This window comes from Microtus pennsylvanicus, chromosome 2 (assembly GCF_037038515.1).
Source record: "Microtus pennsylvanicus isolate mMicPen1 chromosome 2, mMicPen1.hap1, whole genome shotgun sequence".
Lineage (NCBI taxonomy): Eukaryota > Metazoa > Chordata > Mammalia > Rodentia > Cricetidae > Microtus > Microtus pennsylvanicus.
The window spans coordinates 13,452,005-13,477,715 of NC_134580.1; the positions used below are offsets into that span (position 1 = coordinate 13,452,005).

Sequence of the window (25,711 nt, forward strand, 5' to 3'; positions counted from 1 at the left end):
CATGGCTGATGCTGGCTGTACTTAATTCCTTCACCAAAATTCCTGGTCATGGCTTCCTCAAGGATTTCACAGTTTGTCACTGTTTGAAAAACAAGACTCCTCACTGTGAACCAAATGTTTCCCCTACTGAACGGACAGAGGGGACAGAGGAAGGGAGGCACCGCCTAAAGGGGAACCTAGAGGCAGTGCTGGGGGACTGGGACAGACACGGGACAGACAGACATTTACCTGAGGTAGCACTGCTGCTCCTTGCCCGGCCAACCTCTGCAGGGAGCTGACCTGAGGACCGGTGACAGGCACTGCAGTGGTGGTTCCCAAAGCCTGGAAGACAGAGAGTGTCGCCATCAGACTCCAGCAGCGTGGGACCATGGGCTCAGAAATGGCGAACTCTATTCTTCTCCATTTGATACTGGTTTTTTTTTTCTTTGCTTTTTAAAACCACAGAAGTAGTCTATCATCATCTAAGAAAAATTGGAAGCTAAAGCAAGAAAAAGGAAAATGTGGCCCAGAGAACAGTCAACGTTCCTGTATGCTGGCTTCCCTATTAAAGGGGAGTTTCTACACAGAGAGACAAAATGCACATGCCCGTGTATGTACGAGTGTGTGTGCCAGGTGTTCCTCTGATCGGCCTTGCACTTGCAATCTTAGCATGACTCTGAACTTCGGGTCTTCCTGCCTCCACCTCCCAAGTGCTGGGACTGCCAGGCATAGTGGAACACGCCGTTCACCTCAGCACTAGGGAGCCAGAGGCAAGAGAATCTCTGTGAGTTCCAGGGCAGTCAGAACCACACAGAGAGACCCTGTCTAAAACACCCTGGCGCAGGTGTGTGCTTCCATGCAGATCTATCATCTCTGAGTGCTTCTTTGGCTGTCTCTGTTCAGTAAGCACCGACGCCTGTGGTCCTAAGCCTTCGTTTCTGCTTCAGGTCCAGCTTTCCTGACTTGTGACAGAGGCAGGGTCTGTCTGTCACCTTGGTAATTTACACTCGGGGAAGGAAGGAAGGAATGGGAAGCCAGGAGAGCAAGGAAAGATCAAGGTTCACCAGAGATCCAGAGTTTCCAGTGGGGCAACGACAGGGACAGCTCTGCTTCCACTGTGCTTGATTCCAAGTGACCAAAAGACACACTCAGCTAGCTGTACACAGGGGTGGAGTGGGGTGTCCTGTAGGCTGTGGGGTGTCCTGTAGGACACGGGAAGTCCTATAGGCTGTAGGAGGTCTGCACCACAGAACCTGCTAGATACTTCAACTAAGAACCTGGCCAACTCCACCCAACCCCACAGTTGCATAACCTGGATTAGGGTGCCCGGCTCTTTTCCAGAGGGTACTAAATATAAGGTGCATTTAAATGCAGTGTCCCATGAGTCTGGTGGGGTTCTGCACTGTACTGTGGGACCCACTGCATGGAGCACCAGAGACCTGACAGTTCTCAGCCCACGTCCAGTCTCCACACAGCCGGGAAACATCAGTAGCAAACATTGCCAAGCAGGGTACCAGTATCTTGCTGCTTCTGGGCATGGCAGGAGCCCTCCCAGAACATCCCTGCCACCTCTCATAGAAGGCCCATCCCCAGCTGATGCTGCAATGACTCTAGGTGGCATGGAAGCTTGCCCAGGCGTCCGTCCTTCCACAGCCTCATAAAGAGCTCATTACCAAGCGAGAAGGCGTTTTGTCTGCGAGGACTGACCTCTCCGCTCTGGGCTGGGATTTATCGATGCACCAGAAGCAGTCGCTTCAGAGGCTGGCTCACTTACAGCCACACTTCTGTCAAGATAAACGAGCTGCTGATGACGACATTTATAGCTCTGAGCATTTTAATAGAGGGAAAAGGGGCCATAAAAGTCAAAGATAACTTTCCTGTATTAGTTCAGTCCCACGGGCAGTCTGAGAGAGGGCGGAGAAGCCAACACGTGGCTGGGAGGCAGGCTCGGGCAGACCCTTCCATCTTCAGGGGCAGAAGCTCATGTGACTTTGGAAAAACTTGTCTTTGGCGGATGTTTCCAAGTGTCAAGGAGACACGACTCATGAGCTTTGGCAGGGATGAAGGAGGGAGCAAGCAGAGATTTGCTGTGACACCAATTACAAGGGCCACTTAGTGTTTTTTGCTGGTGGCCCCAATGGCCACAGAAAGATGCTTGCACCACGAAGACTAAAGGGGTCCTGTGGGAATGAGCACTACATAGCCACGGGATTAGGGGACAATAGGAAGTTGTGTGGGAGAGAAGAACCTCACCCCAGGCCTGAGCAGGACAGAGGGCAACCTGGGGTCAGCCCACCCTGTTGACCTCCTTTGGAAAAGTCACTGTGTGAAAGGCTTGGTCCCAGGGTGCTGCAGTCTTGGGGAAATGTTGTGGACCTGCAGAAGGTGGGGCTCAACAGGAGGTCCTTAGGTCTTTGGGGACATAACCTAGTGGGGCTGTGGGGCCCTTTCTTTCTCTCTTGCATCTGTGCTTCTCCCTCCTGGCCAGAAGGAAGTGCTTTGCTCTGTCACATGCCCTACATGCTCTCAAGAGGCCCAAAGCCATCTTGGACCTAAATGCCCAGAACCATGAGCTAGATACATCCATTCCCTTACAAACTCTCTTGGTTACCTCACGACAGTGACACTAAGCTGAGGAACACACCCCTCTGGTTGGAAAGCCAAGCTGCCTTTAGCAGGTGCCTCTGCATCGCTAAGAAGTAGGGTCTATTCATCTGCCCCCAGCACAAATAAAGCGTATCAAGGCCCCGTTGCAACCCACAGGTGGGTTAAGGGGCTTCCAACTGGAAGCTCCTGAGTACCTTTTAAGCATTTCCTCCTCAGACCGGCTAGGGACAGAGCGGGACCCAGTCTGTCAGGCGGGAAGCCAGTGTGAACCCTCTGGGGGAAAGGGTTCCGTCTCACTATCTCTGTCCCATTACAGTGGCTGACGGAGCCAGCATGGCTCTCATCTCTGAGGCCATCAGCATGAGACCTTCTGGTTAACGCCTCCCCCTCTTTCCCACTTCCGATGGCTTCTGTATGGCCCTTCTCCAAGCCCAAACCAATGCAAACCTTAATGACAATACACAGAGCTCTCTACTTGACTCTGGTGAAGAGAGAGGGTCCCTGTGGGGAAGGAAGATTGACCAAACTTGCTGTGGGGGGGGGAGCCCCTCCTCCAGACCCACAAAGATCTCTTCACTTTCTCCTTCAAACTCCAGCTAGGTGGTGGCTAGCACAAGGAACATCAGAAGCCACACTGGCAAGGCCCCTATGCAAGAAGCTTCCTGCTGATAGTAGCCAGGAGGAGTCTCCATAGCAACATCCACCATAGCATCCAGATGGGACAGAGAACGCTGGGGTTGGAGCTGTCTGCTGTGAGTGGCCTTGAGCTGCTCACGACTTCAGAACACTGAGTTCCATGATGCCATGAGGGCCCAACAGCCATGACTGCCCTATTCCGACAGTCACCAGAAAAACAAAACTTACAGCTGAATTCCCATCCCTAAGTCACAACCCAGTCAGGAGGCCCAAGGGTCAGAGCCACAGACTACAGCTTAGAGATCATGGGACCCACGCCCCTTGAAAATTTTTATATGCTAAGATCCCAGAGCCCAGAAGAGCGAGTTCTAACATAGAGGCTTGGTCAACTTACAGAAAAGGCTCCTTTTCCCTACGGTTCTAGAGCAGTGCTTCTCATCCTTCCTAATACTGTGACCCTTTAATACAGTTCCTCTTGTTGTGCTGACCCCAACCATACAATTGTTTTCATTGCTACTTTATAACTATAATCTTGATATTGTAATATAAATATCTGCATAATGTAATTGTAATGTAAATATTTAGATGTTGGTTTATTTCCCAGCAAGATCCCTACATTCTTCCTGGGGAGGTGGTACAAGGTGTGTCCTGGTGGAGATGAAGACAAGTTCTCCCCTCGGAGTGTGTACTGAGTGTGGGCAGGGAGGAGAGGCGAGGCCAGTGTGATGGTTAGAATAGAATAGGCTTATCATTTGAATACTCGGTCCCGGGGCTGGAGAGATGGCTCAGAGGTTAAGAACATTGCCTGCTCTCCCAAAGGTCCTGAGTTCAATTCCCAGCAACCACATGGTGGCTCACAACCATCTCTAATGGGGTCTCGTGCCCTCTTCTGGCCTGCAGGCATACACACAGACTGAATATTGCATACATAATAAATAAATTAAAAAAAATACTTGGTCCCAGCTGGTGGTACTATTTGGGGATTAGGCAGTGTGGCCTTGGCTGGGACAGGGATGTCACTGGAAGCAGGCTCTGAGAGACTTTTAGATGCCATTAGTTCTGTTTCCTGTTTGGCAGTCAAGATGTGAGCTCACAGCTTCCCCCACCTGCCGCCATGTCTCCACTCTCCCACCAGGGAATCGAGCGATAAGCCTAAAGAAACTCTCTCTTCTAGAAGTTGCCTTGGTCATGGTATTTCGTCACAGCAACAGAAGGTGACTAAGACAGTCAGTGGGGCAGTACCCCTTGGCTGGCATCTAGAGCAGAGGCCAGGATGTGTGCCAAGGCACCTGGGGTGAGGCGAGGTCATATGGCTGGCCCTTCAGAGTTCAGACTCATTCATTACATGTACAGTAGGCCCATGGAACATTGCCACACCAGGCACACAGATGAGGGTTTCTGACTATTGTGCTCCAAATGACAGAATGAGTGCCACTGTGGGCTGGGCACAGCATAGCAATGGTGTGACAGGGTCAGACATTTGCCTGGATCCCAACTTCCCTGCAGGAAGATCTTGGGACTGGATCCTGAACATTTAATATTCCAGAATGCACCCTATAACCTCAGTCAATCTGCTGAGGGGGAGGTGCCAGGCACAGGACACTGGGGTCTCAGTGTGGCTCCCAGAATGTCAGGGGCAGAACCTCAAAATCTCTGCATTTCTGGCTGGCCCCTAGCTGTTTAGGAGGATGCCTGCTCCCGCCTGCTCCCAGGGCTGGAATCCCAGGCCCCAGGTGAGACACATTCCTCTTTCTGGCTGGGTGGGGGAAGAGGGGGAGCTGAGCGGAGGATGGTTGCTTTCTTACCTCCGCTCCATGTGGCCCAGCCTTGGCGGACACAGGCACAGAGTGCAGCGGTTTAATTGCATCTGGGTTGTGGTTTTCCTGCATCCTTACAGAACTGCTCTGATGTGTGGCTCAGATAACGAGTGAGCCCCAACATCGGTAGCTGCTAATAAATATTAATATAACATAAGCACCGCTTTGACTGTCATGGGAACCAGCTTGTTATTCACAGATGAAACTCAACGGTTGCCTTTATCACTGTCGGCAGGAAAGAGCTTGTCCCAACCTAGACTGCTGGAGCAAGTACTCCAACCTGGTGTCCCCTCATTTCCTAGACACGGAGCCTCCTCTAGCTTCAGCAATGGGTGCCACCTGAAGTCTTCACAAATACCGAGGGTGATCCAGCTAGCTGTCCTGCCTCCTCCAGCCCACTGCTCACAGCCACGCCGAGCACAGCAATAGTTAGAGCAGGTGCACCAATCTGCACGTGACTTTCCATCCATCGACAGCGCAGTCACCCTACAGCCTTGTCCGCAAGCTGGAGGACCGAGCGAGCACCCCCTTCCTGTTACCAGGACCAGAGAGGAGGGTGGGACGCATCTGCATGCTTGGCAACAGGTCATTCCAACATCTCTGCTGCCCTGGGTTCTGATCCCCCAGGACAAATGTATATCATACACCAAGGCCACCACGTAGTGACAAATGGAGGGAGGGAGTGGGGAGAGAGGGAAGGAGGGAAGTGTGCAGATGTGAGAGGTTCACCCACACTGGCAGGTGGGCCATGAAGCTCGCAAGCCAGGTGAAGACAGCAAATCTGGGCCTGGATGGCAAGAGTACGCTGTGCTGCAACACCTGCATCAAAGAGGGCTGTGACAACATCGCTGTCCCTAGGTGAGGAGGAAAGATCACCAAGAATGTTTCAAAGCTCCTAGCAGCCAGAGGAATTAGTCGGACTCGGCCATGTTCCCCAGAGAATCTTAAGCACACATCCCATCCTGCCCGCTGCACCATGGGGCCACATGTAGTTTGGTGACACGCAGCCAGGCTGGCTAGGGATGGGTGAGGAAGGCGGGGAGTATGGCGAACTTCTGCATCTGCGGCCCCTCAGAGCTGAAGCGAACCATGACTGTGCTCGCTCACCAGGTATGGCTCACGGGGAGGCCTTTTTCAGTGCCATCTGCCTTGGATGACTGAAAACAAGCATGGGAGGTAGGGAGGAGGGCTTCCTGGAGGAAGCAGTGACTGAGCTGGGCCTTTACAATAGGGCCAGAATATTCCAAGTGGGCAGGAGATGAAGTGCATGAGAATCAGAAGGGAGGGTGGAGAAGCCAGTGGCAGAGGCACATGGGCACCAATGGAAGGGAGAAGTTAAGTTCTGGGTGCCACAAGTCCCGAAGGAAAGTGCCGTGCCCCGCGCCCCCATGTCTGTGCTCTGTGCGCTGTTAGCCAGTTCGCAAGCTTTGGGCAAGGGAGCTGGAGGTTAAAATACACAGACACACACAGACAGAGAGACAGTGACACGGGTCATCCTTGAATTCCCCAAGAATGCCCCCTTTATTGTGTTCAGGGGCAGATTATATAGAGATAGCCACTCCCCAGCCAAACCCACCAGAAACCACTCTCCTGCCATCAGTAGCTGTGAATGTCATGCCTAGGAGTTTGGTCCCTCTGGAAGTGACAGAGCTAGAGTAAGGCCTTGGCTAATGTAGTGGGGGCAGGTCTACCACTGCTGGACTCGGGACTTTGTGTGCAAAGGGGTCTCAGCCCTTCTAACATTAGATGGCAGCTGGGCGCCTCCTGGCTGGCTGAAAGGGCACAGTGAGGCAGGCAGGGGAGGGCAGCATGTGGAGACGGCACACTGCAGTTCATGGGTCCGTCTGCACCTCTTCATTCTCTCCTGCTGGAGTCAGTTTTCCCATGAGGTCTTTCCCTGCCCAGCAGCCTGCTCTTTCCCAGAATGCTAGTACAGGGCAGTGTGAAGCACCAGGGGTCTCCAGGACTCTCAGGGAGTTAGATTATTGAGCTATACCTTCAAAGTAAGAGTCTTCTTTGAAAACCAGGTCCTTCACATCTGGGGAAGGAGGCCATTTGCTGTAGCTATGAGAAGCAAGGTGGCTGAGGACAGTGACACTTGACCACCAGGGCTCAGCTGCCCATACAGGTGGCCTGTGGAGCTGGTGACCCTGACTGAGACTTGGTCAGTGAGGGTAAGGTGCCCCAGGCCACTCCGACAATTGCAGGGGCCCTTTCAGGGAGCAGCTGTCAATCAGGGTGAGAGACATCAGGGACGACGCCCGCTGACATGGGAAATACCCTTTCTGCAGCACTGGCATGGTGGAGTAGCTTAATTAACTTGAAAGGATGTAATTTTATGCTATTTAGTACAAATGCACACTCTAAATGGCGCCACAGTCTAAAGATCAGGGGCTGAGAACGTGGGGGTGGGGCACGGCCACAGGATCCTGGCAAACATTCTGGTGGGAGACATTCTGGAAACTTCTGCACATAAATGGAAACCTCTGAAGTCACACGGCTCAACCGCAGGTGACCAGGACAATGACAGCTGGAAGGGTTTTGTCCCCACCGGCTCCCCTGAGATATGAAAACCCTCTTGGGAAGAGAATTGGGTTTAAGAGGCCAATGGGCCTCTCTTGTCCACCCTGCCCGTCCACTGTGGGACCTACCTCAGCCTTCCGGATGGGAATGCCCAGGCTGAAGGAACATCTCTAAGAGAAGCTGTCCAGTCCCACAGAAGCTTGGGAGCTTGGGCAGGAATGACCCAGAGGAAGGGGTGATGCCTGGAACTTTATGGAAGGAACTTGGGGCTAGTTTTACCCCTCTGTTCCCAGAACAAATAGAAACGTGATATTGATGAGGAGGACAGAGAGATGGCCCTGGAGCCTGGGGAAAGAGGAAGTGACCCGGATAGTGACTTCCTGGGTTCTTGGAGCCAGTGCTGTACATGTTACCCAACATCCACGCTTGGGCCTCAGCGGGGTTTGCATCAGATCCTTGACAGAGGCCCTAGGCATAGCCAAGTCTGTGTCCTTACACCATGTTGCAGAATGAGGATGTGTGCTAGACCCCACATATAGTAGTCTTTCCCATGCCAGTCTGCAACTGCTGACACACCTCTCATTGGCCACATCACCTCCCATCTTTCTGACCTAATTTGCATAATGTCCTGGTACCATGGGAGGCCAGAGAGAGCCTGTTATATGAACCTGTATCTGAAGAGGACCCAGGAGCAGTGAGACGCAGTGTCTACCTTTAAGAGGCTTGTGATACCTCCACGGCCACCGGTCCTTGGCTGGGTGGTGAAGATATGAATGGAGACATCCATTAAAGTTTACTGGGTTGAATGCCCAGCCCTGTGCCTCTCAATGGCTGTAACCTGTATTACTTTTTAAAACACTGGCCCTATCTTTGGATAGGGGGTGAGGTTCACCTCGTGGGACCTCACAACACTTGAGAGACTCAACACTCTGCTCTGGCTGAGTCATGAACTTTCCAGAAGCCTGGGGTACTTTAGGCCAGTGGTTCTCTACTTTCTTAATGTTGCGATCCCTTTAATACAGTTCTTCATGTTGTGGTGATTCCCAACTATAAAATTATTTTTGTTGCTACTTCATATCTGTAATTTTGCTACTGTTATGTATCGTAATGTAAACATCTGTGTTTTCCGATGATCTTAGGTGACCCCTGTGAAAGGGTCGTTTGACTCCAGAGGGGTCGCGACCCACAGGTTGAGAACCTCTGCTCTAAGCTAATCTTTGGTGTCCACTGGGAATAGCCTCGGGCAGCACACTCCAAAGGTGACCTTTCACTGTCCATCACAGGAGGGCTTTCAGAGCACATCAACTGAAGCGGAGGTCCCTAGGGGCACCAGCAGGACTCCACCATGGCTGGCAGAGTGCCTGGTTTGTCTGCAGCCAGGGACATGGAAGGATTTCTGATAAAGGCAGCAGGAAGGTAGCACAGGGTGACCACAAGGCCTACATTCCCTCTTGATGGCCCCAGTGGCCCTGTGCGGCAGGTGACCTAAGGGAGAGATGATCCCGAGCCCCATCTGTGGCCAGTTCCCCTCTAAATGCTGGCACCTCCCTGACCATGGGCCACTTGCCCCTTTGGTATGGAGGGCTGGGCAGCCAGGGACCGCAAGGCAGCAATGAGGCTAGACAACTGGGCACAGGTGTTCCAGCTGGCACCCAGCGAGCCCGGTGCCCAGATGAGGACCTGCCCCACGCTCTGGAAGGACAAGTTACAGTCACAGTCGGTTAAGTCATCCGGGAGTGCTCCTTAGAGACCTCCACAGACAGCAGAGGGACTCAAGGCCCAGCAGGATGGTACAGGCCTACAATCCCAGCTATTTGGGAGGCTGAGGGTTGAGTGCGAAGGAATTCAAGGAGAATTCAAGGTCAGCCCAGCTCATGAGTAAGATCCTGACTCCAAAAAAATGGGGGGGTGGGGGTTGAAAAGGAAGGTGAGAGAAGAAAACGTGGGGTTAGAGGAGAGAAGGGGTAGGGATTGCTTGTGTCGTCAGGAGATGAATTTAGAACTCAAAGGGACAGGAACCTCCTAGGCAGAGGGATATCCCAGAAGTTCTGGATGTTGGGGTCAGGAAGAGCCCTCTGCCGCTGCACTGCCTTTTAAAGAGTGGCTAGACCACAGAACATCCAGGGTCACATCATCAGGGCACTCTGGGTACAGGTGCCAACAGGAAGGAGGCCCTGGAGTCAGGGCTGGATGGCCCAAGGCCTCTGTGCCAAACCTTCAGGCTCCCCAGCATCTCCTCCACAAAGTCACCAGGGTCCCCACACCTCCCAGCTCCCCTCACTTCCTCTCACATGGAAGGATTTCAGAGCACTCGGGCTCTGTGGCTCACTAGGCCACCCTGGGAGCAGGGGAGGGGTGCAGGGCTGGCCAGCAGCACCTTCTCAGCTCAGGAGGTAATCTGCTCGTGCGCACTGGCACTACACATAAACACTCCTTCACGGGGATGGTCCAGTCACCTGCCCTGACCTGCCACACCGGGGCCATCAGTAGCCACAGGCATGTGGCTCAGAGGCCTGCCACCTATAGCTGTGACAGCTTGCACCAGTCACTCAGACTCCCCGGGGAACATCATAGTCCTCGCCGTGTCTGCCCATAGTGTCTGATGTGCACCTAGCACCAGAAGGTCCTAAAATCTGGAGCTGTCACCTGGGTGGGGCTGCAGGACCCCCTGGCTCAGGCAGACTTTGACGAAGCCATTTTAACCTCTAGAGCCCGTTTCCCCATTTATAAAATGGGGGGGGGGAGTGTGCTGGCTTCATAAGGGGAGTTTGTGAGACGAGATGAGACAGGTGTCAGCTGAGGACAAGGTGGCCCTCCCTGCTCAGCTCTATCCTTTTGGTGTAGAAAGTCCAGGCCTCATACAAGTCTCAAGCAGGACTGAGCAGCAAGGCATGTGCGGTGATGTTGCACCTCCAGCTGGCATGGCTGCCCTCAGGGGATACAGCACCCAACTGCCTCTATGCAACCTTGTGAGAGGGTCGGCATGTCTGAATAGAAAAGTGTTGAAAACGAACTTCGGCTCCAGAGTTATCGGGACCAAAGAGGGGAAAGAGACCTGGTCCCAGTCCCGGTGGCAGGAGACACTTGGGGAGGGTCTATGACATGACCATCTTCTCTAGCAAAGAAGTACTTTCTCTCTGAGTGAGGCTGCAGACCCCACGTGGGGCCTGGAGAGCATGGCACTGGGAAGCTGTAGCAGCCAGTCCTGTTTAGATGGTGTTTCCCTACTGAGGTCTGGGTAGGGAGCTCTGTCACTCCCCGCCCGTGACCCTTAAGAAGCTCCGACTGCCTCCTGACCTCTTGTCCCTGAGTCCTTTCAATGTGACACTCCACCTCCCAGCACCTGGCACCTGCTAGCACCTGTTCTGTGCACCAGGTATGAGACACACACAGGCAGTGGAGGAAAAGGCAAAAATCTCATTACTATTTTAAAACATTAATTATATGTTGGGAATGATAGTATTTGGGACATGCTGGTTACACAGAGTATATTATTACAGTCAGTTGCCCCGGGTTCCTTTTACTTCACTTGGGCTGATGAGGCAGCGCACAAGGGGTTTTCTGAGGTGATGGGAATATTCCCTATCTCATCTCCACGGGGGTGTGAGTTACCTGTGTGTCTGCAACTGTCAAAACTCATCAGACAGTACAATTAAGATCTGTGAATTTCAATGTATGTAAATTATATATCAAAGAAGAAATTACACATTTAAAAAGGCAAGCGCTAGTTACAGCTCCTTTTTAGAAAGGCAGAGCCCAAGGGCAGCTGGGGGAGCACCTACGGGGTAAGGCCTACCCTACGGGGTCAACCCCAATACTGTCTCCTTCAGGACTAGACAGCCCTGACTATGTCTTTCAGGGCCTGGGAGAGGACCCAGGATGAAGACATGGGCCAGGAATAGGACGAGGATTTCTTGCTAGGATAGGGTAAATGTTAGGGTCCACAGAAGTTATATGGCTGTGCACACCCCCAGCTTCCCTGACTGCCAGTGCAGCATTAAGTAGGGTGCTTTCCTAATGTGTACCAGAAACCATGGAATAGGGGTGCCCCGTCCAGGACAGGGGAGACAAGGGACTTCAGAAACTCATTCTGGCTCCCAGCCTGGCATACAAGGCAGCTGTAGAGCAGACACTGAACAGCATAGTGCCAAACAGCACAGATCAGTGCTGTCCTCTGTCAGGAGCACTGAAGAAGTCCCAGTAGGTTCAGGCAGGACAGGGTCTGGGATTATTCCCATGGAGACAGACACACGATGGGCCAGGGGCCAGCGGGTGCTTTAGGAGCTATGTTCTCCACAAGAAGAGCCCACTAAATTAAGATGCAGCAGGAAGAAAGAACAGGGAATCAGGGGTCAGACACCTCAGGCCCCTAGAGCCAAGCATGACCAAACAGAGTTCTGGTCAGTCACCCTGCAAGGCTGCTGTAGGACTTAGGTAAGATTTAGGTTTTCATGTACTTAGCAGCCTCTGGGAGCAGTATAGACTTCGGACATAGGTGACAGAACATTTGTGTAGACCGCTGAGAGCAGGAAGGGATTTAGCAGGAACCCCTTGGGATCCAAAGAGATGGGTAAGTCAAGTGATGAAGACAAAGTTACCAAGATACAGATAAAGTCTTGTCTTCCAAAGTGCTCACAACCCAGAGTGAGGAGGTTGGGAACCCAGGTGAGCCCTTGATGTTCTGGGCTGCAGTCTCGCTACCTGCGAAATCAGCAGTGCATACATGTAGAAGTGGTTCTTAAATCACCAGCAATCTCTACCAGGTACAGGCACTGCCATCACCAGGCAATGACCCCACGTATGCCTCCTCTTGGCCAGAGGCTCCAGACTGTAGCTGGCTCATCAGGCCTGGTGTGACCCTTTAGCCACCTGACATGAACTGTGGTCCCTCCCGCTAGCATCACTAGCATCTTTACCTTCTCCCCGTCCGCTATGCGTCACGTCACCACACCTTGTTAGTAGCATGTCCTTTCATCAATGAGCCAGGATATACAGAATGAGTGCTCAAGAATGGGGCCTGGTACAACAAAGAGCTGCTTCAATCTCAAACTTGGAAGCCTTGAGTTGGTGTGGCAAGTCCTTCTGTATATGTGTTGCTTTTATTGGTTAATGAATAAAGAAGCTGCTTTTGGCCAATGGCTTGGCAGAGTGGAGCCAGGTGGGGAAAACTAAACTGAATGCTGGGAGAAAGAAAGCAGAGTCAGGAGATGCCATGTAGTGGCCGCAGGGAACAGATGAGCCAGAACCTTGCTGGTAAGCCACAGCTATGTGGCGATACACAGATTACTAGAAATCGGTTAAATTAAGATGTAAGAGCAAGCCAATACGAAGCTAGAGCTAATAGGCCAAGCAGTGATTTAATTAATACAGCTTGTGTGTGGTTATTTCGGGGCTGAGCAGCTGGGAACAAACAAATGGTCCCCTACAATATCGAGTTACTGGTGACAAGTCGAAGATAGACCACAACCCGGGGGCCTGAGAGAGGCAGAGTGCTTAGCTAGACTATCCTGAGCCCTGTGCGTACTCTGGACCACGGGACATAGTGGGCTGGGTACTCTGCGAAGGGCAGAAGGTGGGCCGTGCTGGTATCTTTGGCCCTGATACCTGAAGGACAGAACTGAGAAGGGCCACAGGACCTCAACTACACTGGCCCACCTTCCGCCGTACCCAACACAGACTATTGTTCAGCCTGTAATCCTATAAAGAGGCTCAGGACACACCCAGGGCATGAAGGGGAGCTGGGCGCCTGCAGTGTGATACCACCCGGCCTCTGAGTTGAGGCAAAGCACCAGCAGACAGCTGGAGAACCACGCAGTAAGCAAGGTCGGCTAGGCCATGCTACAAATCACAGCAACTTGTAGGGGAAGACGTGGGAGGCACACAGGCTGGCTGGGGGTCAGGAAAGTGGTACACACACCAGTGGGGGGTTGGCTAGGGGAGGGATATACAAGGCTATACTAAGCAGGACTTTATTCCGGATCTCTATGGCCTTATATATGCCTGGGCTCTTCCCCTCTTGGGGTGCCTGCCTCAGGCTTGTGTCCCAGTGCACAGATTTCCCCTCTCCGTTGACCCAGACCCTTTACACTAAGAGTGGGCACCAGCAACTCATTCTATACCCCATCCTATAGATGGGGAAGCTGAGGTCAAGCCAAGACAGGAGCAGAGAGCCTTGAACTAAACACGTTCACATTCATACCCTGCAGGAGGAAAGCCACACCCAGCTGAGCTATCTAGGACAATGCTAACAGTTCTTTTTCTTCTCCAGGTACTGACCTGGACTGGTGAGCCGTTCTTCAGGGACAGGTTCCTGAGAGGGAGAACCAAGAGATCAGACAATAAAGATGGGAAAGAGAGCTTGGGTCAGGAGGTCTTGCACATGCTACGTCTTAGGTCAAGCAAGTTTATTAAGTAGTACAGCATCTTATATACAGTTTGCAAGGGGAAAATTGGACAGAGTCAGCAGAAAGCTACCGCACAATGGGACAAAGTCAGCAGGAAGCTAATCAAGCAATGTCGTACAAAGGGAACACAGGATGTCTCAAGTGTGTCTCAGACAGAGCACACAGCAGCCTTGGGACTGATAACCAGAGCCCTTTAGAGGACAAGAGTTGGGCTCCAGGATTGGAAGCTGCAGCTTCCCCAAGACCCTGACCTTGGCCATCACTGGCCTTGCCAAGCATGCTCCAGGGTTTAGGCAAGGATCTAAGTTTCTGCTCCATACATCAGGGCCCCAGAAGAAGCCATGGACCGCCTGGCTCCAGCAATTCCCCCTTTTATTTTTTAAGGCCATATGAGTCACTCACATCTGAGTGTCCAAGAGACTCTGATGTTCCCTAAGCCAATAACAGCCTCCTAACATTGTTAAAAGGGTCACTAAAACAAGAAGTCCGAGGGGAAAACGAAACAAACGAAGGATGTTTTAAAGGGGAAGAGTCCCCATACAGTGAGTCTTTGGACAGTTCAGATGGGGGACTGCAGGAACCTAAGTCAATAACTAAACCGCTTAATAGTTATGAAAGCTAAGAAACCTAAACTAACATTCTCATAATGTCATATTTCAAGTAAACTATTTTTAATTTTATTCCACTTTTATTTAGACTCATCATAGCTTAATGGAGTAACACAGACACAGCTAAAGCCAACATGACATTGAAAAGTTAACTGATGTATAGTTAGCACTGAGTCTCCTAAGTGCAATACCATAACTCTAGAGGATTTAACTTTGCCACTAGGTTTTTTGTTTTTGTTTTGTTTATCTATATGTTATTGTTTAAGTAAGATGATTGCTGGGCAGTGATGGTGACCACCTTTAATCCCAGCACTCAGGAGACAGAGACAGGCGAAACTGTAAGTTTGAGCCAAGCCTGGTCTACAGAGTGAGTTCCAAGGATGGCCAAGGCTACACAGAGAAATTCTGTCTCAAAAAACAAAAACAAACAAACAAAAAACCTAAGACAAAAACCAAAACCAAATGGGCTGTTTGCACTTGTTGGGCAAGAGCTATTGCGGAAGCCACCACAGACACTGTAACAGTGACTGTGGACTATCTCCCCTCAAACTGTAAGCCAAAAGGTGGCCTTCCTCCCTCTCATTGCCACAGCAACAGGAAAACTAAGTGCTGTGATTACAGGTGTGTGCCGCCACGCACACCTCTTGAACTTATTTAGTAAGCATGCCCTCTCCAGCTGTGTCCTGCCATCTGTCCATGTCAATGGAGACTGAGTATCTCAGCCCAAGACAGAGCAGTGAGAGCAGGGAGCAAGTAGATAAGACAGGTATATCCAGGTGAGCAAGGTTCCGATGGGCTGGCCTTGAGGAAGCAGCCAGGTTCTGGGGGGGAAACCAAGTGTTCTTTTTTGCTTTCTGCTGCTGTGCTAAACACCAGGACCAAAAGTAACTTGCAGGGTGGGGACTTATTTTAGCTTACAGATTACATATAGGTCGTCATCAAGGGAGGCCAAAGGAGAAACCTGAAGCAGAGACCATGAGGGAATACGGCTCTAGGCTCACACATTTAGCTATTTTTGACACAGCAAAGGACCATCTACCCAGGGAAAGGACCATCTACCCAGGGAAAGGACCATCTACCCAGGGAAAGGACCATCTACCCAGAGAAAGGAACATCTACCCAGGGAAAGGAATATCTACCCAGGGAAAGGAACACCTACCCAGGGAAAGGAACATCTACCCAGGGAAAGGACCATCTACCCAGGGAAAGGAACATCTACCCAGGGATAGGACCATCTACCCAGGGAAAGGACCATCTTCCCAGGGAAAGGACCATCTACCCAGGGAAAGGAACATCTACCCAGGGAAAGGACCATCTACCCAGGGATAGCATCATCAACAGTGGGCCGGGTCCTCCTACACCAATCAACAATCAGGAGAATCCCTCAGACATGACCACAGGTCAATCTGATGGAGGCAATGTCTCATGTGAGGGTCCCTCTTCTCAGGTAGCTCTGGTTTTTGTCAAGTTAACACCTAAGATCAGGGTCCCTGAGGGTGTTCCTGGCCTTACACTGACAGGTGTCTTTCCCTTGCTACTCAACTCTTAATAGGACAATGGCCAGAATTCCTCAGTAAAGTCACCTCAGCCCATCACAATCCTAGAGAGAGACTGTAAATTAAATCTAACAGTCAATGAAATCATCAATATTTAATTTACTCATAGCGGGTGGCAATTCACTTAGCTTAATGGCAGAAATATTGGGGTTTACCAGTCAGTCAAGGGTCTGAGAGGTAGCTGTTTGCCTTCAGGAGTTGGCTATGCCAGCTAGCGGAGGTTGGATATCTTGTAGGACCACCCCACACTGTCCCATGCAGACTCAGGCCGGATGCCAGCTTGAGCCTGACTGAAGTCATAGGTGGTCCCTGGGAACCACCTGCCACTCAGGAGTGATGTGGGATTCCCTATGTATGCTAATGTTTTATTACCAGTCAGTAAAGAAGCTGTATCAGCCAATGGCTTGGTAGAGTAAAGCCAGGAGGGAAATCTGAACAGAGACATAGAGAGAAAGTAGGCAGAGTTCAAGGGATGCCATGTAACTGCCGTAAAGAGAAAGACGCCAGTTACCAGACCTTACCAATAGGCCACAGTGTAATTCACAGCTTAAAAGGAATGGGTTAAGATATAAGAGTTGGCTAGAAATATGCTTAAGCTATTGGCCAGTGTTGTACTTAATATAGTTTCTGTGTGATTATACGGGTCTGGGCAGCCGGGCAACAAGTGAGCAGTTTCTGCCTGCGCAGGAGTACCTGAAATAGGAGTTTCTTGAAGCCCACTTTGGAAACAGGAAGTTGATTTTTGTTTTGCTCGTTTTTTAAAGAAAGAACTGAGGAGAGAAGGTGCTGTCTGGCAGGGACTTCCTCTTCTGGACCTCTGACCTCTGTCATCAGGGCACATGAACTAGGGTGGAGCGCTCTGATTATTCCCAGATGCTCACGAAGGACTGAGGGGTGCTCCCCAGTAAATCACTCGCCCACACTGGGGGAAGAGAAAGGAGGTGGTCGTTGCTGCAGTGGTTCACGACGATCATCGTCTCAGCGTGCTTTCTGGTCTTGGGAGCTGTAGCTGGTGGCCACCACTCACATGACAGTCCCACGGTCAATACCCACCCTCCTCAAGAACATTATATACAGCCTTCGTCACATTCTTCCACCCCTGCACCTCTGGACGCCCTCCCAAGCCTTCATGCCACTGTGCCTCCTGCTGACTCTACTGCAGTCCTGGCTTCTGTAGAAGGACCAGTGCCAGGCCCATGGCAACCCGGAAGTTTGGGGTCAGCTCCTTGGGAACACCCTGCTTGCATTCGCTTCTCGCCACCCTTAGGAAGCTAGGGCATCTGCTCCACATTCACCTCTGAGGGAGAAGCGCATTTGTGCAGAAGGCCTGGTGCATCATGTCTGCTCCCGAATCCAAAGCGCACTTTCAAAAAGACTCTAGACTGGAGTTTAAATAATGCATGTGCTCGGGATTCTGCTGGGGGAGGCATACACCATCGTCTTTCATAAACTGTCCATGCATTCACTCTTTCCAAACGCTGAGGGCTTTAGGAAATCCTGCATTCTCAGACATCAACCATCATGGACTTTGCTGCACCCTTTGCTAGAGACAGTGCCTCTTCGTCATGCTGCACTCTGTAATCTCATCTGGGCTCTGTACTGGCACTTCCCATTTTCCCAGCTTCCACTGCCAATTGGTCCACATCACTGAGGCTAGAGACCTCAGACCCTCCTGTTGCTGCTGGTTGCTTAATTCTCCATCACACACCTTCCTTGCCCTGGCTCCTAGCTCTGATTTCCTGGGTACATCTTTCTGCCTGATTCCTTGGAGGATCCGATTTTGGAACTCTTCCTGCAGTCCTTGCCTTCTGGACCCTTTGCGGCACAGCACTGGCTGTCAGAGAGAAAAGCTCAACTTGCACACTGTGGTGGTCTGAATGAAAATGGCCCCCATAGGTTCCTAGGTTTGAATACTTAAGCCCTTGCACACTGTGGTGGTTTGAACGGGAATGGCCCTCATAGGCATCTATGTTCGAATGCTTAGGCCCTGGTTAGTGGAACTATTTGGGAAGGATTAGGGGGTGTGGTCTTGTTGGAGGTGTGTCACTGGGGGCAGGCATTGAAGCTTCAAAAGCTTGAGCCATTCCCAGGTAGCTCTCTTTCCGCCTCATGCTTGGAGATCAAGATGTAAGCTCTCAGCTACTGCTCCCGTGTCATGCCTGCCTGCCTGACTGATCACTACACGAGGTTTATACTAGACAGAGCAGGCTATCCCCCTGCTCAGAGGAGTATCTAATATCATGCACTGCATCTCAACCAGTGTGTGGCCTTGACTTTCCTGAGCCAGTGGCATGGACCCCCACGGGTCACCCACACTGTCCACTGCATATTGCATCAGGCAGAGGCAGCGCAGAGCTGCTTGGACTCAGTCTCTTGGGAGCTCCCCAACTGGAGGACGGCTGGTCTTGGGAGAGCCCTTGCAGAAAACACTAATGAGAGATAAAAGCTTGGCTTTGAAATTCAAATTCCTCTGCTCGTCCTCCCTTCTTGCAGACACCATGATCTAACTTGTCTTCCCCGGGCCCACAGCTTTGATGTCCTAATGAAGATATAGAGGGGGATTAGGAACTCGTCAGCTTGACTTTGGGGAAAATGGATAATGAATTCCATTCTAAACACTTCCTTCAGGTGAAGAGAAAGCCTTGAAAAGCCACATGCCAAAAACAAAAATGTCCTCTCTTAAGTACACCAGGAAGCTGTGCACCAGGCAACCCAAAACCCCTCACTCATCAGTCAACAAATACCATCCTCACACTCCATCCTAGCAGAGCTGACCTTCTGGAACAAATACAATACTACCCCCAGTCCTTCTCCAAGCATTCTCTCTCTCTCTCTCTCTCTCTCTCTCTCTCTCTCTCTCTCTCTCTCTCTCTTTCTGTGTGTGTGAGGGGGGAAGAGGGAGGGAGAGAGGGAGAGAGAGCATGTGCTACCAATTGGGCACTATCACTGGTACCTGGTAGACCAAAGAGTGGGAAATGAGGAAGAAGAAAAAAGCAAGAGGGAGGAAGGAGGAGGCAGGCAGGACACACCTCACCAGGCTGGTTGTCCTCAGCTGGCTCAACACCAGATGGCCGCCACTATAACAAGCCCCTATTCCAGCGAGGACTCTCATCTTGTTGCCAGGGTTGGTGCCAACCTGACTGGGTCCCATCACAGTCATCACTGCCTTCAGGAGTCTGGGAACCTGACGCTATGGCAGCCCCTGGAGGCTGCATTCCTATGGGACCAGGACTGGCCGCCATCCTGTCCACATAGGCAAAGAGGACTCCTTAAGTCACTACCCGCAAAGAGGAGAGAGCTGGGAAAGTGAAGCCCACCCAGTGGCTCTTCCTAGATCCAGAGAACAGAGGGCACTGAGCAAATCTCCAGACTAGAGAGAACAGTGTCCTAAATCTCAGCTTGCTGCGGACAGAGGCCTCTCAAGTCAAGAACTGAATATGTAAGGTCCTATTAAGGAAGTGCTGGAAGCTGTGTACACTAGTCTGAGATAAAGCTTTCCAGGGAAAAGCCTGAGTTCACCTCCAGAAATGCCACTAGGACAGTGATTCCCAACCTGTGAGTCACAATCTGTGGGTGCAAAAGGACCCTGTCACAGGGGTCGCCCAAGACCATCAGACAACACAGATAGTCACAGTATGATTCATAACAGTAGCAAAATTATAGTTATGAAGTAGCAATAAAACTAATTTTATGGTTGGGGGTCACCACAAAATGAGGAACTGCATTAAAGGGTCACAGCATGAGGAAGGCTGAGAACCAAAGCCCTGGAATCTCAAAGTGAAGACCAGAGAGAACAAGACAGCTCAGTGGCTAAAAGCACTTACTGCCAAGCCCTAAGGCTTACATTTGACCCCAGAGCCCACACAGCAGAGGAGAAGAACCCACACAGGAGAGAACCAGTTCCCTCAAGTCGTCCTCTGACCTCCACATGCACATACTCCCACAAATAAATAAATGTGAAAAAAAATGAAGATTGGAGAAAAATCCTCTCATGCTTAGGAGAAGGGGGAGCAACTATTCTAAAATATGCTGATACACATGAAGCACCAGCTGCACACACTAACACATGCGGAGCCCCTACACATGAAGCACCAGCTCCACACACTAACACATGCGGAGCCCCTACACATGAAGTACCGGCTGCACACACTAACACATGCGGAGCCCCTACACATGAAGCACCAGCTGCACACACTAACACATACAGAGCCCCTATGGTGTTCCTAGCTTTGATAAAGCACCATAGGAGGTACAGTGGGAACCCAAGGGAGGAAAATGTGTGGGCTCCTGCCCCCAGAAGCTGGGTAACGAGCCAAGGAAGACCTAGCCTGTCACTGCGAAGTCTGGACGATATCAAACCAGTTCTTAAGCAACCCACAGGACTGACCTAGTTAGAGTGAGCAGAGTCAAGGCAGGGTGTATACGTTTTAACACTGATACACTCACACCTGGAGCTGGCTTGGGCTGACCCCTCTTCCCAGCCCCTCAGAAGCACCAAGAGCACCGGGGGGGGGGGGGACAGACAACACAAGCCTGCCATTCTTTGCTCAGAGAGTTCTGTGAGACACCGTAATAATGGCCAAAGGTAAGTACAAGTGACCTGTACAGCCAGATTTTGGTGTGCTGTGACATATCTTCACACAAGCTACTGATGTGCCTGTGTGCTGACCACACTGTGCAAGGTCCTACACTCAGACACAATGTTCTATTTCAGTGCTAGACATGCTCAGGTGCCAAAGCCCGGTACCAGCGCTAGAGGATGGGGCCCCGTGCTGTACTGCGTGCAAATCAAGCGAGAACCAGAGAGAGGAGACAGCCGTGCAGACGGCAGGCATCCATCTCCCTCCCGTGCTAGGTTTGCTGTTCAAGTCAGAGCTGCTGAGTGTGAACGTGATTTAGATTTAATAAGCCCTGGGTGGCGGGTGGCGATGTAGACATATCCGCAAATAGCAGAGCATGCTCCGTTATTGAAAGTTTCGTTCATATAACATTGCTCAGCACCCAATCATTGAAAGAGTAAATCAAAATGAAACATGAATTAACAAATGAATGTTGTCGGATTTAAAGCCCAGAATTCTGTCTGCCTCTCTCTTTCCCAGCGTGAAGCCACAGCCCGCCGAACTCTCCGAGCTGATCTTCATCTCCATCTTCTACCCTATTCACACCTCCTCCCCCAGGCTCCCCACATCCTCAGCCTTGGGCCTTTAGGAGTGCAGAAAATCTTCCAGAAGCCCACCCTGTGCACCAATCCCATCTTTTCGAGGGATGGAGGTCACAGTCCTCCGTTAGAACACTTCAGCTCTCCCCAGCGGCCCAGCCCCTTCAGGGGAGTCCAGCCTAAAGGACACCAACACCTGCCTGACCTTGGCGGCCACTAATGGAGCACGCACTGGCTCAGCACTAGCACAATTGCCTGCTCCTGTCTCTATCCACAGTCCACCTGGAAAGTGTGTGACACTGAAGGCCAGCACTCAGTAATGAACAGGTGCCTTCCTGTCCTGCTCGCACTCATCCCATGCTCCCCAATTCTTCATCCCTTCCCTCTGGCAGCAGAAGGGCTTTATGACTACCAGCTCCGAGCAGAAGCTGGGCTCTGTGGCAGAATTCCAGAGGAAGCGGAGTCGCTGTTCGTCCTCCTGAACTGGAACCCAAACACAGAGGAACTGCCAGTTGTCCCAGAACTGTCCGTGGTGCTAAACTAACTCAGAACAAAGCAGGTCTAGCGCTGTCCGTGGTGCTTATAGATCAGGCCCCCAACTTGGGGCACTTCCACCTATCTATGGCTGCCAAGCTCCGTTCCTAGCTTACCGAGGAGAGGGCACGTATCCATTTTCCTTTGCATCTAGATTTTTAGTTTGATTAAAGACAAAACTTAAAAGTATGTTGTTCATGCCACTCCAAGGAGAAAAGGCGAATTACAGCTTATATTGCGGTTGATACAGCTGACTTCACACACTGGTCTTCCACCTTGTCTCTGAAACCTGCACAGCCTTTCTCAGGAAGCTGAAGGTGCCAGAGTCTAGATGCCACACACCTGACTCTCACCCTGAGCACAGATGCCCACATCTGCATGGTCTATAAATGTATACACATTCTATTTTATCCTGATGGTCAGAATGATAAAATGCCTAACATTTGAAAAGTAACAAGGCCCCAGTTAAAGAAAGCAGGGAGTCTCAGAACAAGAGGCCAGTGGTGCAGCCTTGATCTTCAAGGTCTGCAAGCTCTCTGGAGTCACAGGTGTGAGTTCACTGAAAAGTTGAAGAGGCTGGAGTTTGATGTCACAGGCAATGGCAGCCACAACAGACAACTCACACATGAAAAGTGGAACATGCCCACACTGGCCCGCACTGGCCCACATTGACCCACACCAGTTCACACTGGCCCACACTGACTCACACCAGTTCACACTGGCCCACACTGATTCACACCAGTTCACACTGACTCATAATAGCCTACAATTACCCACACCGGTTCACACTGGCTCACACCAGTTCATACTGGCCCACACTGACCCACATTGACCCACACCAGTTCACACTGATCCACAATGACCCACAATGACCCACAGCAGTTCACACTGGCCCACACTGACTCACATCAGTTCACACTGGCCCACACTGATTCACACCAGTTCACACTGACTCATAATAGCCTACAATTACCCACACCGGTTCACACTGGCTCACACCAGTTCATACTGGCCCACACTGACCCACATTGACCCACACCAGTTCACACTGACCCACAATGACCCACAGCAGTTCACACTGGCCCACACTGACTCACACCAGCCCACACTGATTCACACCAGTTCACACTGACTCATAATAGCCTACAATTACCCACACCGGTTCACACTGGCTCACACCAGTTCACACTGACCCACACTGACCCACACCAGTTCACACTGACCCACACCAGTTCACACTGACCCACAATGACCCACAGCAGTTCATACTGATTCACAATGACCCACAATGACCCACAGCAGTTCATACTCATTCATACTGACTGGCTGTATCTGTTCCCCACTTTTGTTCCATCCAGGTCCCAGCCTATTGCATGGCACTGCCCATGGGGAAGTTTCCTCCTGACTTGTTGCCCCAAATGTCAATCCACTCTGGACACAACCATAGTTGGGGTTTCTATTGCCATGTAGAGACATCATGATCATGGCACCTCTTCTAGAGGAAAACACCTCACTGGGGCTGGCTTATATTTTCTGAGGTTTAGTCCGTCATCATCATGGCAAGAAGCATGGCAGCATGCCGGCAGACATGGTGCTGGAAAAGGAGCTGAGAGTTCTACATCTACATCTTGATCTGTAGGTAACAGGAAGTGAACTGCACCACTGGGCATGGCTTAAGCATATATGAGACCTCAAAACCCAGTGACACACTTCCTCCAACAAGGCCACACTTCCTAATAGTGCCTCTACGACCAAGCATTCAAACACATGAGTCTATGGGGGCTATACCACAGTCACAAGCACACCCAGAGGTGTGCTTTCCCCTCCTTAGGTGACTCTCAATCCACTCAAGCTGACAATTGAGATTACCATCACAGCTTCTAAACCCCTCTTAGTTCTTTGAAATCAGGTGAAAACTACACACCATTTGCTTTTTACAAACACACGATTAAGTGGCATTTAGCACACACACAATGTTGAGCAACCACGTCCTCTCCGTAGCCTCTGAAAGGGGGACTTGATGCCTCCTCTCTGCAGGATGTCTGCACGTCTGACTTTGGTAGAAACTAGGAGTCCTAGTATTGGGAGTTACAGGGTCCTCTTTATCCTTGTGTGAGGCCATGGCCACACCTCGCTGAAATAAATGGATATGTGAACATGTGATCATGCAGCTCCTAGGCTGACCCAGATATATATTCAGCACCACCACACATCTAACAAATGTGACCTCAGGCCAGGCCTGTGCTGAGAGACACGGCACAGCCCTCTTCTTAGGAGGCAGCCTCCAGTGCCCATGAGCAATAGGATTTGGCCGGGTCTGTGCTACGATAAAGGTCTGCAGAGACATGAGAGCAAGCTGGGGAAAGGCAGTGAGTACCACGCTGGCTGCACAGGCATGAGGACCTGAGTTCAGATCCCCAGCACACTCAGACAGCTGGGCACAGTGACGTGTGTCTGGCGAGACAGGACAGGTGGAGAGGGAATCCCCTGTGGGTCACAGGCCAGTCAGCCTAACGGACAAAGTAACAAGTAAGAGATCCCATCTCAAACAAGGTGAGAGATGAGAACCAAGGCTTACAGCTGTCCTCTGACCTCCACGTGTGCACCATGGCACTCCCGTGCGACCACACACACATACAGACACACACACAAAGATGAGAGAGAGAGAGAGAGGGGGGGGGGTGGGCAGGGGGTGGAGAGAGAGTGAAGAGGGCACAAAAGATGCCCCCATCACTGATGGTGCTAATTCAGGGCAGTTTGGTAGCTGGGGGTTCCACAGGCATTGCCCCCTCCCCGCCTCCTTAAGTACCATGGAGTCACTTTACACATAACTATAAAGTGTGCACCTGAGTCTCCCCAATGTGACTAATTAGCTTTTACTCAGTCTTGACCATAATTGGTCCAGGGTCGGACACCCCAGGGAACCAAGACACTTCACAAGGGGACTGTGCCCTCTCAGGTTAACCCGGGACCAAGAAGCAACATCTGCCACCCCGCGCTGAGCTCCAAGTGATCAGCATGGCTAATTAGCACTAATTGTAATATCGTTTCTGTCTGTGGCTAATACATTTAGACTTGCTAATCAAATCAAACCATCCCACCTTGCCTCCTGCCTTCGAATAAACATTTCTGCAGAACAAGAAATAAATAACTCCCAAGCTTTGTTGGCTTCTCTGGAGCTGCTGTCTGCAGGCATGAATGGGGGTGGGGGGCAGGGACCGAGGAAAGGGTCTGTTTGTCTCTGGGACTAAAGGCATAAAAGAAATCTGAGAAAGACCAGGCTTGGTTGTTCCAATCAGGCTGAGAAAGAGAGAAGGAAAGTAAGAGAGACCTGGAAGAGAGATGGAGGGAAAGAAGGAAAGAGGAGGAGGGAGGGAAGAGAGAGTGAGTTAAGGAGCTGGTCTGTCCTGTCCCTTTAACAAACCTTTCCTGCATTACTTCCAGTGTCCTAGGAGACACTTCTCAAGCAGCCACTGGTAAGGCTGGGAGGTCCTGGCAAACTCCCCTCATTTAACCAAGATGTTATACACAAACTTGCCTCCACTTTAGCTCTGAGCTCGCCGACGACAGGCCCTAGGCCTCCAGATCTGGATTTGCCCAGCACCTCACCCAGCACCTGGCATCCAGTGAGTGTGCACACACAACCTCTGGAGCCGTGAACACACGGCCTTAGGCGAATATCGCAGAGGAGGAAACCAAGAACAAGGCACCAGGTAAGTACATGGCGGTCCTGATGGCACAGAGTGGGCCTGGCTCAGATCGAGTCTCTGCCAGGCCCACACCCGTGCGCCTCTGGAGGGAGGGAGGACGACCGTCATCCCCGTAGCCACACAGAACACTCCTCCAGGGAGCAACGGGGAAAGAGAGCTGATGGTAGCAGTACCTAGGG

The 25,711-nt window shown here is 51.2% G+C and overlaps 1 protein-coding gene across 2 annotated transcripts in view; it reads right to left on the reverse strand.

Moving 5' to 3' along the window:
- Phf21b (PHD finger protein 21B) overlaps nt 1–25,711 on the reverse strand; it is a 67,036-nt gene that overhangs the window by 21,052 nt on the left and 20,273 nt on the right. For both annotated transcript variants that reach the window (XM_075960224.1, XM_075960225.1), the window contains exon 3: nt 229–321. In XM_075960224.1, coding sequence (XP_075816339.1) covers nt 229–321 — 93 coding nt within the window. The remainder of the gene's footprint in view (nt 1–228; nt 322–25,711) is intronic.